The sequence below is a fragment of the Felis catus genome, chromosome B1, assembly GCF_018350175.1.
Source record: "Felis catus isolate Fca126 chromosome B1, F.catus_Fca126_mat1.0, whole genome shotgun sequence".
NCBI classification, from domain to species: domain Eukaryota; kingdom Metazoa; phylum Chordata; class Mammalia; order Carnivora; family Felidae; genus Felis; species Felis catus.
The window spans coordinates 112,942,253-112,955,067 of record NC_058371.1 but is presented as its reverse complement, the minus strand read 5'-3'; the positions used below and the strand labels follow the sequence as shown (position 1 = coordinate 112,955,067).

General features: G+C 40.6%; 1 protein-coding gene across 4 annotated transcripts in view; it reads right to left on the bottom strand.

The window, feature by feature from the left end:
• Window positions 1-434: 434 nt before the first annotated feature.
• The window catches only part of ELOVL6 (ELOVL fatty acid elongase 6), a 145,335-nt gene continuing 132,954 nt past the window's right edge, over window positions 435-12,815 (bottom strand). For all 4 annotated transcript variants that reach the window (XM_019829086.3, XM_019829087.3, XM_003985082.6 and 1 more), the window contains exons 4-5: window positions 10,668-10,819; window positions 435-3,466 (exon numbers count right to left, since the gene is read on the bottom strand). In XM_019829086.3, coding sequence (XP_019684645.1) covers window positions 3,042-3,466; window positions 10,668-10,819 — 577 coding nt within the window. In that variant the 3' untranslated portion in view covers window positions 435-3,041. The remainder of the gene's footprint in view (window positions 3,467-10,667; window positions 10,820-12,815) is intronic.

Genomic DNA, 12,815 nt, shown 5'->3' with positions numbered 1-12,815 from the left:
AGAATGTTTTTCATTGCAAACTTGTAGACTCGGGTTGATACTCAGACCTCGGGCATCAAATTGCATGCACTTATATATGAAACGAAGGATGTTTGTTTGTTTTTCAACCCAGAAATGTTGTCAACATGGTGGGATTGGAATGCAGTGGAAAATCTCCAATAGAAAGATAATCTATTGCAGCATAGAGGGGCAGTTCTAAAAACTTGCCTGCCCAAGTTTTTCTGGAATGTTAACTGATAGTAGGATTATCTATGTGGCAGTCAGTTCTCTGGTAGGATTCAGATTTGCCATGGGCGAGTGGTCCAGCCTCTTATCTCGATATAATTAAGTAATCAAGCCAAGATGTTAAAAACATTGTATTGAAACTGTAATACCAGAATTTTTTTTTTAAGGTTTTTTTTCCTCCCATGATAAACATTGGAAAAGCCTTTAGATATATTTAGCCAATTCAAAAACTATTTATTAGACATTCAACCTGTAAACAAAAATTGTAAATTATCTCACGAGTGAACACAAGTATGAACCTGTATCAAGATAAAAGTGCTTTGGAAGCATCATTTAGAGTCTATTTAAGGTCTATGCTCATTTCCTTATTCTAACCTGCATTGAAGGATCAATGATAAATCAATGGATTCAATAATTAAATTAAATCAACCAGATAAGCTCTAACTGGTCCTTCAGTTAAACTCAAGTCAGCTGTATTTGGCCTTTTCCTCATTTTAATTATTCTGCTCCTTTTCTTTTATAAGGAAAAAAAAAAGCATATTGCACAGTATCATGGATTTTCAAAGCTCAAAATAACATTATCTGCATCCTAAGAACCTAGTAGCTGTTATAGCAGGTCCCACCTTTTTAGCTCATGCCTGTTTTTGCCTTAATATCACAATACATCCCTCCGTCAATTGTCTCTCATCTCTGAACCAATGTCAAGACATCATAGACTGTTCACAATAATTTAACACAGATGTAACAGTTTCCCTCCCCTGCAAAGCCCCACCCCCACCCTGGGTCTATCAGTCATGACTTGGTTTGCATGGATTCTTTGTTCATTGTTCAAGCCATTCACACAGAATGGGATAAAACTTTATTCTTTTAAATTCCACACATAAACAAGATGCTGAGAAAGCCCTTGTCATCTCTGACAGAGAAGCAGAGCAGCTCTGTTTCATGAATGACAGCACAATTAAAGCTAAAATAATATAAAAATAATCTGAAAAATCCCTTTTACTGTACACTCTCAAATAAAGCAAGAAAGATAAACAAGTTTTCCTTTTCTGCTAGCCAGAAAATGTGTCTCTATGCATTTGGGCTTTGAAGTTGAGTGTACCCCACATCTGTGTGCATGTACGTGTGGTTATGCGTGTATAGTCTACACAGTGTAGCTGCTAATCGTTTCATCTAGTTTTTCTAATCATGAAGCTACTTAACCAATTAGAATACTAGCATATCACATTGAACAATTTTACATAATTGCTTCTTTGAAATACTAGGAATGTTTACACATTTATTTGGCTTGTAAAGGACTGAAATATTACAGATAATATTATATTATCTAGCTTTTTTTTAAACAATATGGCTCTTAATAAATTGATTTTCTGAGTTCCAGAGCGAAAGTCCCTTTTAAAAAAATTTCTGAAGCAGACTTGAAGCAGGAAGAATGTCTTCTGATTTGGCCAAAAATATGACGAGTATTTTATATCATTTAAAATTTGAAGGATAAGTCTCTAAGGGGCCCTTTGTTGTCAACTGTTCAGCCAAACTTGCCATGAAGTATCTGTTGAAGTATCTCCACTTGACCAGCAGAGGGCACTTTACACACCTCTGCATTGCTTAGGGAGCAAATGCAGAGGATGAGGAAACACAGTGTTCACCCAATATCAGGAAGAGCCCTGCAGATTTCTTTTTGAAATTCACAAAAATATAGAAAATATGGACTGTACAACAGGGTTTCATTTGGAAAGTTATGAGTGTGTGTGAAGTCAAATAGAGAGGGGTATGCGTAGTCTGTTGTATTCATCTTCGGCCCCCCTACTTTCCCTCCTGTCCTTTCCCCTTTTTCCCAGCTCAAGAGTGATATCCGGCTGGATCTTTTCACAGGTAGTACAGAATCCATTTTCAAATCATTTGGTTGAGTTTTACCTTTCCTATTCTGTATCTACTCTTCGGTTCCAAAGCCCAGGGCAACTGAACCAAGGATAATCCTTTCTAGCTCATTTCAGAGTAGAAATTACAGTTAAACTATCAGAAACGCTCCACGATGGAGCTGCCCCTCTAGGAACTGGGCTGCGTTGTTTCCATCCTCCCAGGAAGAACCTTGGAAAAGTATTGTGCCCCATTTGGTTCTAGCAAACCCACTAGCCTGAGCTTGTGCTATGAAGGGAAAGATACCAGTCTTTCTCTGAGTTGAAATACAATTGTTTACATCCGTTTTCATGAGAGGTGATTAAGACATCCTTTCTTTTGGGGGCTACAGCTACTAACCTTTCTTTAAAAGGTTTTACTTTTCGCAAAAGCATTATTGTTCTAGATACCCACCCTGTGTCTCTTCCATTTTATCTATTCTATTGGCTCCAGTTTAGTGTCAAAAAAGATTAGAAAGGATTGTGTGTGTATGTGCTCGCACGGTTTTTTAAGTAAACTTCTTTCATTCTTAGAGAATTATAACACTTAGTAAATACGGTTTTGTTTTTTTTTTTCATATAGTGTTAATAGCCTTTGTTTACTTTCTACTTCTCTCTCTTTCTGTGCCTCTGGCTCACTTTTGTTCTCATTTGTCCTAGAACTGACAGTGAAAGGGGAATGGGGTTTTCCAGCAGCAGTCCTTTGAGATGGAGGTGCACTCAGTGAGTCCTCACCCAAAAAGGATCATAAACTTACTGGGTTACGTCAACCTAATTATCCCTAAGCTGCCTTGGGTTTTGTGTTTGCTCATGTGTTTTGTTTTGTTGTAGCTGCACCATATGTGATTCCTTGTGCCATTTTCTTTTGTCTATTGTTTTTCTTGATGACCCTGAGCTATGGCTTTCTCCTCAGTTCCAACACTATTCAGCCTTCGTTGTTTTCCTCATCTTGCCGATGTAGGCCTCAAAGAAGAAGTGGCAGAAAAGCACAAGGTAGCTGAGGTACATGAGTGAGGACCAGAAGATGTTCTGAAAGTGAGAGTGACACTGGTCTTGCTGCATCCAGGAGAAGACCAGGTAGTTAATGACACAGCCCATCAGCATCTGAGTGATCTGGGACAGGGTGATGAACATGGCAAACTTCCGGGAAACTCGGAAACCTGCCGCTCGCAAGGCATAGTAAGAGTACATCACGGCGTGCACGCCATAGTTCATGGTCATAAACCAACCACCCCCGGCTACCATGTCCTTGTAGGAGTACCAGGAGTACAGGAGCACAGTGATGTGGTGGTACCAGTGCAGGAAGATCAGCTTTTGCTTCCTCAGAATAATGAATATTGTATCTCCTGAAAGACAGAGAAGACAAAAAATGTACATGAGCCCCTTGACCATGACATAATGGTAATTCACATTTTTACAAGAAGGTAGGCATCTTGAACTAGCACTTGGGCGTGGCATGGACGGCGTTAGAATCCAGGAATGGTACTAGCTCTGTGAGCTTGGGCAAGTTACTTATCCTCACGATTTTCCAGTTTCTGTAAAATGCGGATGATGGTGGGGATACCAACAGTAGCTTGGAAGTGTCTGAGGACTACATAAGATAACCAACACGCCCTCTCGACACATGGAAAACACTCGATAAATGTTACTTTCGGAAACCCGTTTCACACAAAATCTTCGTAACTTTTGATCTAGAAGGGACATTAGCAATCCTGCTACCCAATTTTTAACTCGACCATACATTTTAGGACATATTGTCTGGAAGACTCAAGTGACTTCTCTCAGATCATTTATCAATAGAGACAAACAGATTAGAATTGGAGTGCTCAGCAAAATGTCCTTAGGCCTCTCTAGAGTAGGAAAACCGTTTTTCTTTGGTATATGACAAAAGGTACTCCTCTCCTAAAAAACATATCTTTGTAAGCTCCCTGTAAAATGTGAAGCCTCGACATACAGCAGTTGGAAAAGTAAAATGTGAGGAAAAGACAAAAGCAGAGAGAGAAAAGTCACCTTTTACCCAGTTTGCTGAAGATGGTAATCTGAAAATTTTATATCAATGAATCGAACGATTAAAAACTTAAAAATGACACACATTTTTATGGAGTTAACTTTGAGAAAGCTTTCCAGGATCTATTAACAATATTCTCTTGAAGAAAAAAACCCCTGTTTCTAAGGTAGGAAATTTATGTTATAGACGCTAGGATTCTGCTCAGGTAGGTAAATGCTATTTATACGTAATGATTCTCTGAAAAGCCTTAAGGATTCCAAAAAATATACTGTAGAAAAACTTATGTGAAAATGGATGAAGAGCAAGCTTAGTCACAAATACACATAATTCCATAAACAACTATGAAACAAGTGGAAAAGACATTGGGATGTGGGACAAAAACAGGACGTATGCTCCTTTATCTTTCTGATCTCTCTGGTTCTTCTCAGATATAGGAAAACCCAACATCCTTTGCGACCTTGGGAATTTGATTTGCTTTGCACAACGAGAACTAGAAGGCCCCTCGTCTCATTCTGAAATCTAATTAAGCACAAAGGGAATTAGTACTTACCCATGTCTTATCCCTTATATACTTCATGGATGCCCTAAAACATTTGGCACTCGGAAAGGTCAAAGAACATGAGGTCTGGGTAAGATTTTTAAGGTTCTGATGGTCATGGTTGGAATAATATAGGTGGTGCCCCATTTCATTCAGCAGGAGCTATTCGTTTGTTTCTCTACAGAATTGTTAGACATTATCACTTCATATGTGTTTAGAACAGAAAAGGACAGCTATCAGTCGCTGTATTTCTGAACATATTATCAAATTTTCTTGGAAGTCCTTTTTTCTCTTATGAGATGTCTGGCATATTATGCCTTTAAATGTTAGCCAGACTGATAATGATTGATGGTGACAGTTACTCTGACTTGTATACTTAAGGGACAGAACTGGTATCAGGAGACCCGGGGTCTACTTCTTAGTGTTAAGCTGTGTTATTTTCGTGTGCCTGTCAAAGATCCACTATTTCTGTGTAATTACTACTTTGTGCCTCCCTTGGCTCAGTAAACTATAATGCAGACACAGTAATTCTAGCTTACTTTTGTTCAGAGTGGAAAGAAGGTAGAAGTCCAAGGAACTATATGTTAAAAACAAATTCAGTCATTCATAATTGAGAAGATGTTTTTTATGAGTCTCGAAGCATGAACAGAAATGTATATAATCCACCATGACATCCAACCATGTTGCAATAAAAGTTATTTGCTGTAAAGTAATAAGCACCTCATCCTTTTTAATTCTTTTGATTTTTAACTCCAGCATCACTTTTATGTTAAAACTGTATTGTCTAAAGAACAATTTCAGTGTGAGGAGAGTAATAAGGGACAAAAGACAGACCATATTAGAATAAGCTAACTGGGAACGAAAAGTGGGGCCTAGAGTTCTGGAATTGAAACTTGATTTTGTGTTTTTCCTGTCTAAGTAGGAGTCTCAGATCTCATGAGTAGGGGGCATGATCTGAGACACGTTAGGTATTTCCATTTAAATGGGGGAGCTGGAGGTCAAGGACATGTCACGAGAGCTATAAAACAAAATTGATTTGATTTCATTTATGGTTTTAAAAAAAAATTTTTTTTTTCAATGTTTATTTATTTTTGGGACAGAGAGAGACAGAGCATGAATGGGGGAGGGGCAGAGAGAGAGGGAGACACAGAATCGGAAACAGGCTCCAGGCTCTGAGCCATCAGCCCAGAGTCCGACGCGGGGCTCGAACTCCCGGACCGCGAGATCGTGACCTGGCTGAAGTCGGACGCTTAACTGACTGCGCCACCCAGGCGCCCCGATTTTTTTTTTTTTTTTTTGAACAGACAGGATGGCAGGTGGAGTAATGAAGACGGGATTTCCCAGTAAAGGTCCTGGAGCCTCTCCGGGCTAGCCTCCAATGCCCTATTAAGGTTAGTATCCCCAAGGAGGCTGCTGACCTAAGGAATGGCAGATTCTCCTGGGCAAGGGGAAGGGGAAACTGGCGGGGTTCCAGAGGGCTTCCCTTAAGACCACCTACTTTTTTTTTTTTTTTTTTTTTTTTTTTTTGGATATTGCAGCTGAGATGCAATGTCACACCTCTCTGGAAGTTATGAATTATTTTTCTTCTGGGGAAACAACATAATCTCACAGTTGACTTGTCATGAGCCAGTCGTGCCATGATATGGTATTTACAGGCCTGCCAAAAGCTACGGAGTGACCTACAAATGCAAACCAAGGATAGGGATCGTGTATTTATTTGATGTTGGCCAACCAATCTTTTCTGGCCAAAGGTCTGGTTGGCATCATGGAAAGAATGTTGGCCAACAATCAGCAGCGGGACTCTCGACTCTTAGGCGCTTCAGCCGCATCATGTATTTTAGGTACCGCCGGTTCGTGTTCTCCCTACCACTGTCTCTCTAACTACTTTTGATTCAGCTATTTTCAGTCTGCAGGCAGGGTGTGCTCTTCTCATTCCTAAGTGTCCCTTCTGAACTGTACCTTCAGCCTGTGTGCCTGTTAAGTACAGGTATCTGTGCGGCTTTGGAGAAGCCCATCAGCATTTGGAAACCCCCGGGTTGCTCACAATCACCAGGAGACGGACAGCCCACTGTGCGTGGTTTGTCACAGATGGCTATACCCCTCTTCGCAGAGTTAGCTGGAGCTCTGCTGAGTCAGAGTTTCAAAAACAATGACGAGCTCAACTATGCAAGGACCTAGATAGACTCAGAGCAGATGTTTCCAAGTTTTCACAAAAGCAGATCTCAGCAGCTTTTCATATAATTCAAACAGTAGGCGCGCAAAGATTTTGGCACACAAAGCAGGTTGGCGGTTCTCTTCTCATTTGTAATAGATCGTAACTCTATAATTCACTGAAATGAGCTCCCTGTTTTCTGCTGAAACAGAAAGCCCTTCTTGCTATTAAGAGTTGAGTGAAGGAGGAATGGTGATAGGATTTGATGGTTGGTGGCGAATGGGGAAGATGAAAAAGTGCTAGGGGCGGATGATGGCGATGTTGTGCGTAATGCAAGTGTTCTTAATGCCACAGCGCTGTACACTGAGAATGGTAAGTTTTACATTATGTGTATTTTGCCATCCCTACCCCCCTCCCCCCTCCGCCACCAGCCCCCAAAGAAAGGTATAGTGAAAACTGCAGGCATGGAGGTTTGGGTGGGAAAACAGAGTTTCAGTATTGGACACAGAAGAACTGTTCCTTCTCACAGGAACCTTTTCTTTCTGCTGCACATAAGGGAGTCCAGAATCTTAGGGTATTGAACAGCAGAGCTTAGGACCTAAAAATAAGAAAAGTTCTAAATAATCCAAGTGGATAAATCTTTATTTCTTCCCTTTTTTTTTTTTAAAGTTTATTATTTTTTTTTGTTTCTGAGAGAGTGAGTGGAGGAGAAGCAGAGAGATAGGGAGAGAGAGGATCCCAAGCAGCCTCCACACTGTCAGCGCAGAGCCGGAGGCGGTATCAAACCCACGTGAGATCAGACCATGACCTGAGCCAAAATCAAGAGTTGGACGCTTAACTGACTGAGCTATCCAGGTGCCCTGTGGATAAATCTTTCTTAATTAAGTGGTAGAAACAATGTTTTCTAAGAATGAAAAAATTGAAAAGGGTCTTAACTTCCAAAATGAACAAGAAGGCATTCAAGAAACATGTTCACTGGATTAGGGCTAGGGGCTGGCGATCTCTTGAGGCACTCAATCTATTTTGATTCAACAGTTTAGTTTCGGAAGGCCATTGTCAATGAGCTCCAGACTATTCAAAAGGAAATAAAACATATTTTAAAATAGAAAAACAAAGCAGTCTGACCATGAAAATATCTATATAATGAGCCTGAAACTACATGAAGAATGTCATTAAAGAACCAGATTAAGTTTAGGATTCCCCCCCCCCCCTCCCCTTTGGCCCATTGTCAGCACTTCAATTCTATATTTTAACTATTAAGAAATGGAGTGTTTGATATCCAACCTACAACCCACTAAGATGCATGAGGCTTCTTAGGGAAAGAGATTATCAAAACAATGGCACAAGGGACTACAGTACAGCTCCTTCTGGGCTCAAGAGGGAATAGAATTGTGTTCAATTATAAGGTCTACCTTGGGGCAGTGGGGAGTGGTGAATTTGGGTCTAGATTAAATAAGACAGCTGATTAATTAGCATCACCTGGACTAACACTCTAACAAGACACAGCACAAACACCTCTAAAATGCTTCACCAATAGTTCTAGTCTGGAAATTTTAACTCCGTCCGCCATCCTAAAACTTTGATGTCAATCTGGAACAGAAGATGGGAGGACAGACAGTAGAGGTCTACTCATGTCTTTGAAGAAAAATGACCACTACAGATAGGCTGAGGTGGCTCTTCGATAAATTATTCTAAAGGTAGAAGGGACTATTTTGAGTTTCAAGTCCCTCAAATACAATGGCATAAAATTCAGAACACAGACAAGCAGCGCTTGCACGGAAAAGGATTTCTGGAAGCAAAGACTGAGTTTGTTTCTTTGCAATTTAAGGCTTAAGGGACAGAAGCATAGAAGCACCATTGCTGATTTGAAAAAAAGTATGTTGAGGGTAGTAAGGTAGAAATTGTGAAGAGTGTTCAGTGGTGAATATGCAGGGGTGGGGGGTGTTACAGGTTTCAAGTATTCACTGTACTCATATATTTATAGTCAGTTTTGTATCAAAAAAGATGGGGGTGGTTCAGGATCTTTATTATACAGTATAAATTAAGTCAAAGGGATAGGATATTTCTCAAAGTGAATAGTTCTCAAACATTAATAATGTATGGATTTTAAAGAAAATGTCACAAAACCCCAGGGGAATACATGAGAATGCACGCTCATATTCTTAGACCAACCCCTGTTTGAGAAAAAGTAATCTGCCTCAGAAATTCTATGAATCTAAAGCATCACTATGAAAGAAATATATCTGGCAAGACAATCTTTTATTTCATCTATAAATGCAAACACAAAATTAACATGTTCCCATAGAATTTTGAAATTCCTAAAAACACATCTGTTTTAGGCACTGTGTATGGCTCCAAGTTTGGAAAACATTTTTCTAGTCTAAGATTTGACAGCTTGTGGTCTCAATTCGAACATGAAAAAAATAGCGTCCTGTGGCCTGGTTCATAAAACTCCTATTCTAAATTTCTTTTTAGATGGATTAGACATTCTATTCCAGCCTCTATTAAACATCCACTGTAGGTGCTTAACATAAATATATTAAGTGAATGAATGAATACATCCATACTAATGCATTTCACCCTAAGTCTGCTTTCATAGACTCTGCACACACAACGGTGACCTACTTATTTTGGAGAGGACCCCTCTCCATACCCCTGCTTTTCTTAGGAAAGGTTTTCTGAAGAAGTTTTCCTTGTCTTTGATTTGGGAAACTAATAGTCAAACCAATAGTTCAAATCAATTGCCAGTTCTCTGTAGGCAGGATATATAAAGCAGCCGGTAGAAAGTGGTAGGTTGTCAACATACACATCAGAGAGATCTCACCTCCCTTGTGAACAGACACAGGATATGAAGTATGGACACCTTAAAGAAAGACTCTGGGTAGTCTGTATTGTAACATGGCTTATAGTGAAAGTACAACCTCTAACCCCCTTTTTAGGAGAAACAGGAGAGGGAATACAATCTATAAATAAATATTTTGAACTAAATAATACAATTCTTAACTCCATATAAAAAATTAAAAAACCCAGAGAATAGGTGTTCCCTGAGGATATAAACCAGTTTGTGAGATGATGACCAGTACTGCTCATGGATGAACCCAGAGTTTATGATCACCAGCAGATCACTTTCTCCGACAGTAAAGATATTGGTGAACTACATCCACGTCAAATCCTTAGTCACAAATTTTCCACAGTTTCTGTTAACCTATGCCACACTTATATTCAAGACCATTAAAGAGTTGAAGAAGAAGAATCAAAAAAAACCACCCTACATACACTGGGAGTTATTTTGGATTAATGTCTAGAAGGTGGGCCATATTCCTCGTCTCCAAGGCCCGTTCCTTAGATGATTAAAATCAAACGTCAGAAACCAATGCTTAGCATTTGTTACTTAGAACATGAGGATACCCAAATGAAAGGCTAGTTTCCAGGTCTGAATCTAACAGCAGGAAGAAAGTATGCTTCCATGTGGGACTGGGAAATTGCTGCATTGCGAATTTTCCTCCATATTTGCATCTTAGCACAGCTGCTAATGTGCTGGACAGAAGGGGCCACGTAGATTTTACATGCTCTGGCAGTGTATTTTCAGTAGTGTTTGGAAGTCTGCAAGTTTGCATAAACTATTTTGCTCTTTGTATATACCATGAACAATTACTGAAAAGGAAGGAAGGAGGGGAGAGAAGAAGATAGCGGAAGTTAGTCAAGAACTCTCAAATTCATTAATTATAACTTTCCTGCAACCAATAAAACAGGGCCTTCAAATCGTTTCTTTGTTTTAAGATAAATACTGTGGGTGTGTAGCTACCAAGGGGGGGTGGGGGTGGAAACGGAAGGAGAGAAGACACTCACCTAGTTCGGGTGCTTTGCTTAGCACAAATGCATAAGCCCAGAATTTGCTGACAGGTCCATTGTAAAAACTCTGGTCACAAACTGACTGCTTCAGGCCTTTGGTCATCAAAATGTACACCATATAAGCACCAGTTCGAAGAGCACCGAATATACTTCATAACGAAAAGAGAAAAGAAACAACATTCAGGAAAATAATTTCATTTCTGACATTACTCACACTTAGAAGACTGTCTGCCGTCGTGGGAAAGAGGTATAGATGACTCATAATCATTTGCATTTACCCAGAAGCATCTTAAAATGTTTTGTAAGCAAGAGCAACAAAACTTCTTCGCAGTGCTTTATTCTGAAAACCATACACAATGCCACTTATTCTTCATCAGCATACCCCAAAAAGGCCATGGACAAGGGGAATGGATCCAGGGCAGGCTCTCACGAGGAAGTCTAGTGACCTCTGTGTTTCAGCTTGAGGAGAGCTATCCTTTGGGGAGGATATGGGCTTGGCTGAAAACTCTTGGAATCATCTCAAGTCTGTCCTATTGATGAGGTTTTGGGGTGATGGTGAGGGGTCTGGAGCCGACGACCAAGAAAGAATTCTTGAAGACATCTTTGGTGCAAACAGGTGATTTTGTTGAAGCGTGGGGAAAGGACTTGTGGGCAGAAAGAGCTGCCCGGGACCACGAGGAGAGACTGGTTATATACCATGAAGTTGCGGGAGGTAAAGTCCAGTGGAAGTTTCCAGTGAGATTTTCATATGCTAAAGAAGACTCACAGGATCCTGGAGGCCTAGCTATTGTCAAGCTAAGGTTGTTTTTCCCTCTAGCAAAGCATTAGCATTATGACAGTAGGGAGTTCCTGGAGAAACCTTTTACTGCTCCTGCCTCAAGTATTTGTCAATGGGCTGCAGGTTATAAGGAGATTTAATTTTATCCGCCATTTCCTTCTGCCTTTGTTTCCCACATCACTATGTCCAATCATTTTCGAAGTCCCCAGCTCTATTGCTCTAGTATCTCTTTATTTCTCTCCACCAACTCTTCCTTTACTTTTGGACTGGCCTCATCAATGTAGACCTCCATGGCATCTTTTTGGACCCCAGCAGCAGCCTTTAAACCACTACTGTCATTGGTTACCCTTTTCCACTCTAATCTGTCTCACAGACGCCAGAAGAAGGCTCAGCTCTACTGTCACCTCCTCCAGGAAGCCATTCAGGTTCACTCCTCTGAGCTCTCCACAACCACATACTAACACTGTTCAAACTCCGTCATGTGTTTGTCTCCACACAGGCACAGGCACTCAAAGACTGTTGAAAAACAAACCGACTTATGACATTTTTATTAAGGAGCCTTTAAGGAAACAGGAGAGCTCTGGAATGTGTTGAACTCAGTGAAGCAACCCGAGGTGTGAAACACCTTTGCAGCTGGAACAGGCAGCCTCCGTTAGAGACTGATCCCCCAGGCATATGTGCCAGACCATGCAGACCACACGCATGACAAAGCAAAGCTGGCAGACCATGTGGGGAGATGTGCTTGGCCATCATCTTCCTGGCAGCATCCCCTTCAAAGGTCTAAGTCAGTTAGGAGATTAACCCGTGAACAACGGTTGAAGTGAGTAGCAGCCTCACCAGATTGGGAAATAGCTTTCATTTCTCTTCAGAGGCACTATTGTTTATTCAGCATGTCTTAAGAGTTTGCTTCCGAATAAGTCATTGCTCTGGGCTACAGGGTCTATAAACAGGCACCTACCAACTAAAGGTCAGCTTTGCATAAAACCAATGTGAAGAAGTTGAATTCCTTGCAACTTTTTTTTTAAAAACGTTTATTTATTTTTGAGAGAGGGAGAGATAGAGTGTGAGTGGGGGAGGGGCAGAGAGAGAGGGAGACCCAGAATCCGAAGCAGGCTGCAGGCTCCGAGCTGTCAGCACATGCCTGACGCGGGGCTCGAACTCACAAACTGTGAGATCATGACCTGAGTTGAAGTCAGATGCTCAACTGACTGAGCCACACAGGCTCCCCTGGCAACAGTTTATTGGGACTTCATAAGTAGCTTCTCTAAGGATATACTGCCTACATTAAATGGAGTTACTCTTTCCAACATATAAAATGATTCTGCTTAGGATTTATCTAATCCTTTAGTAGCTTCCCATTGCATACA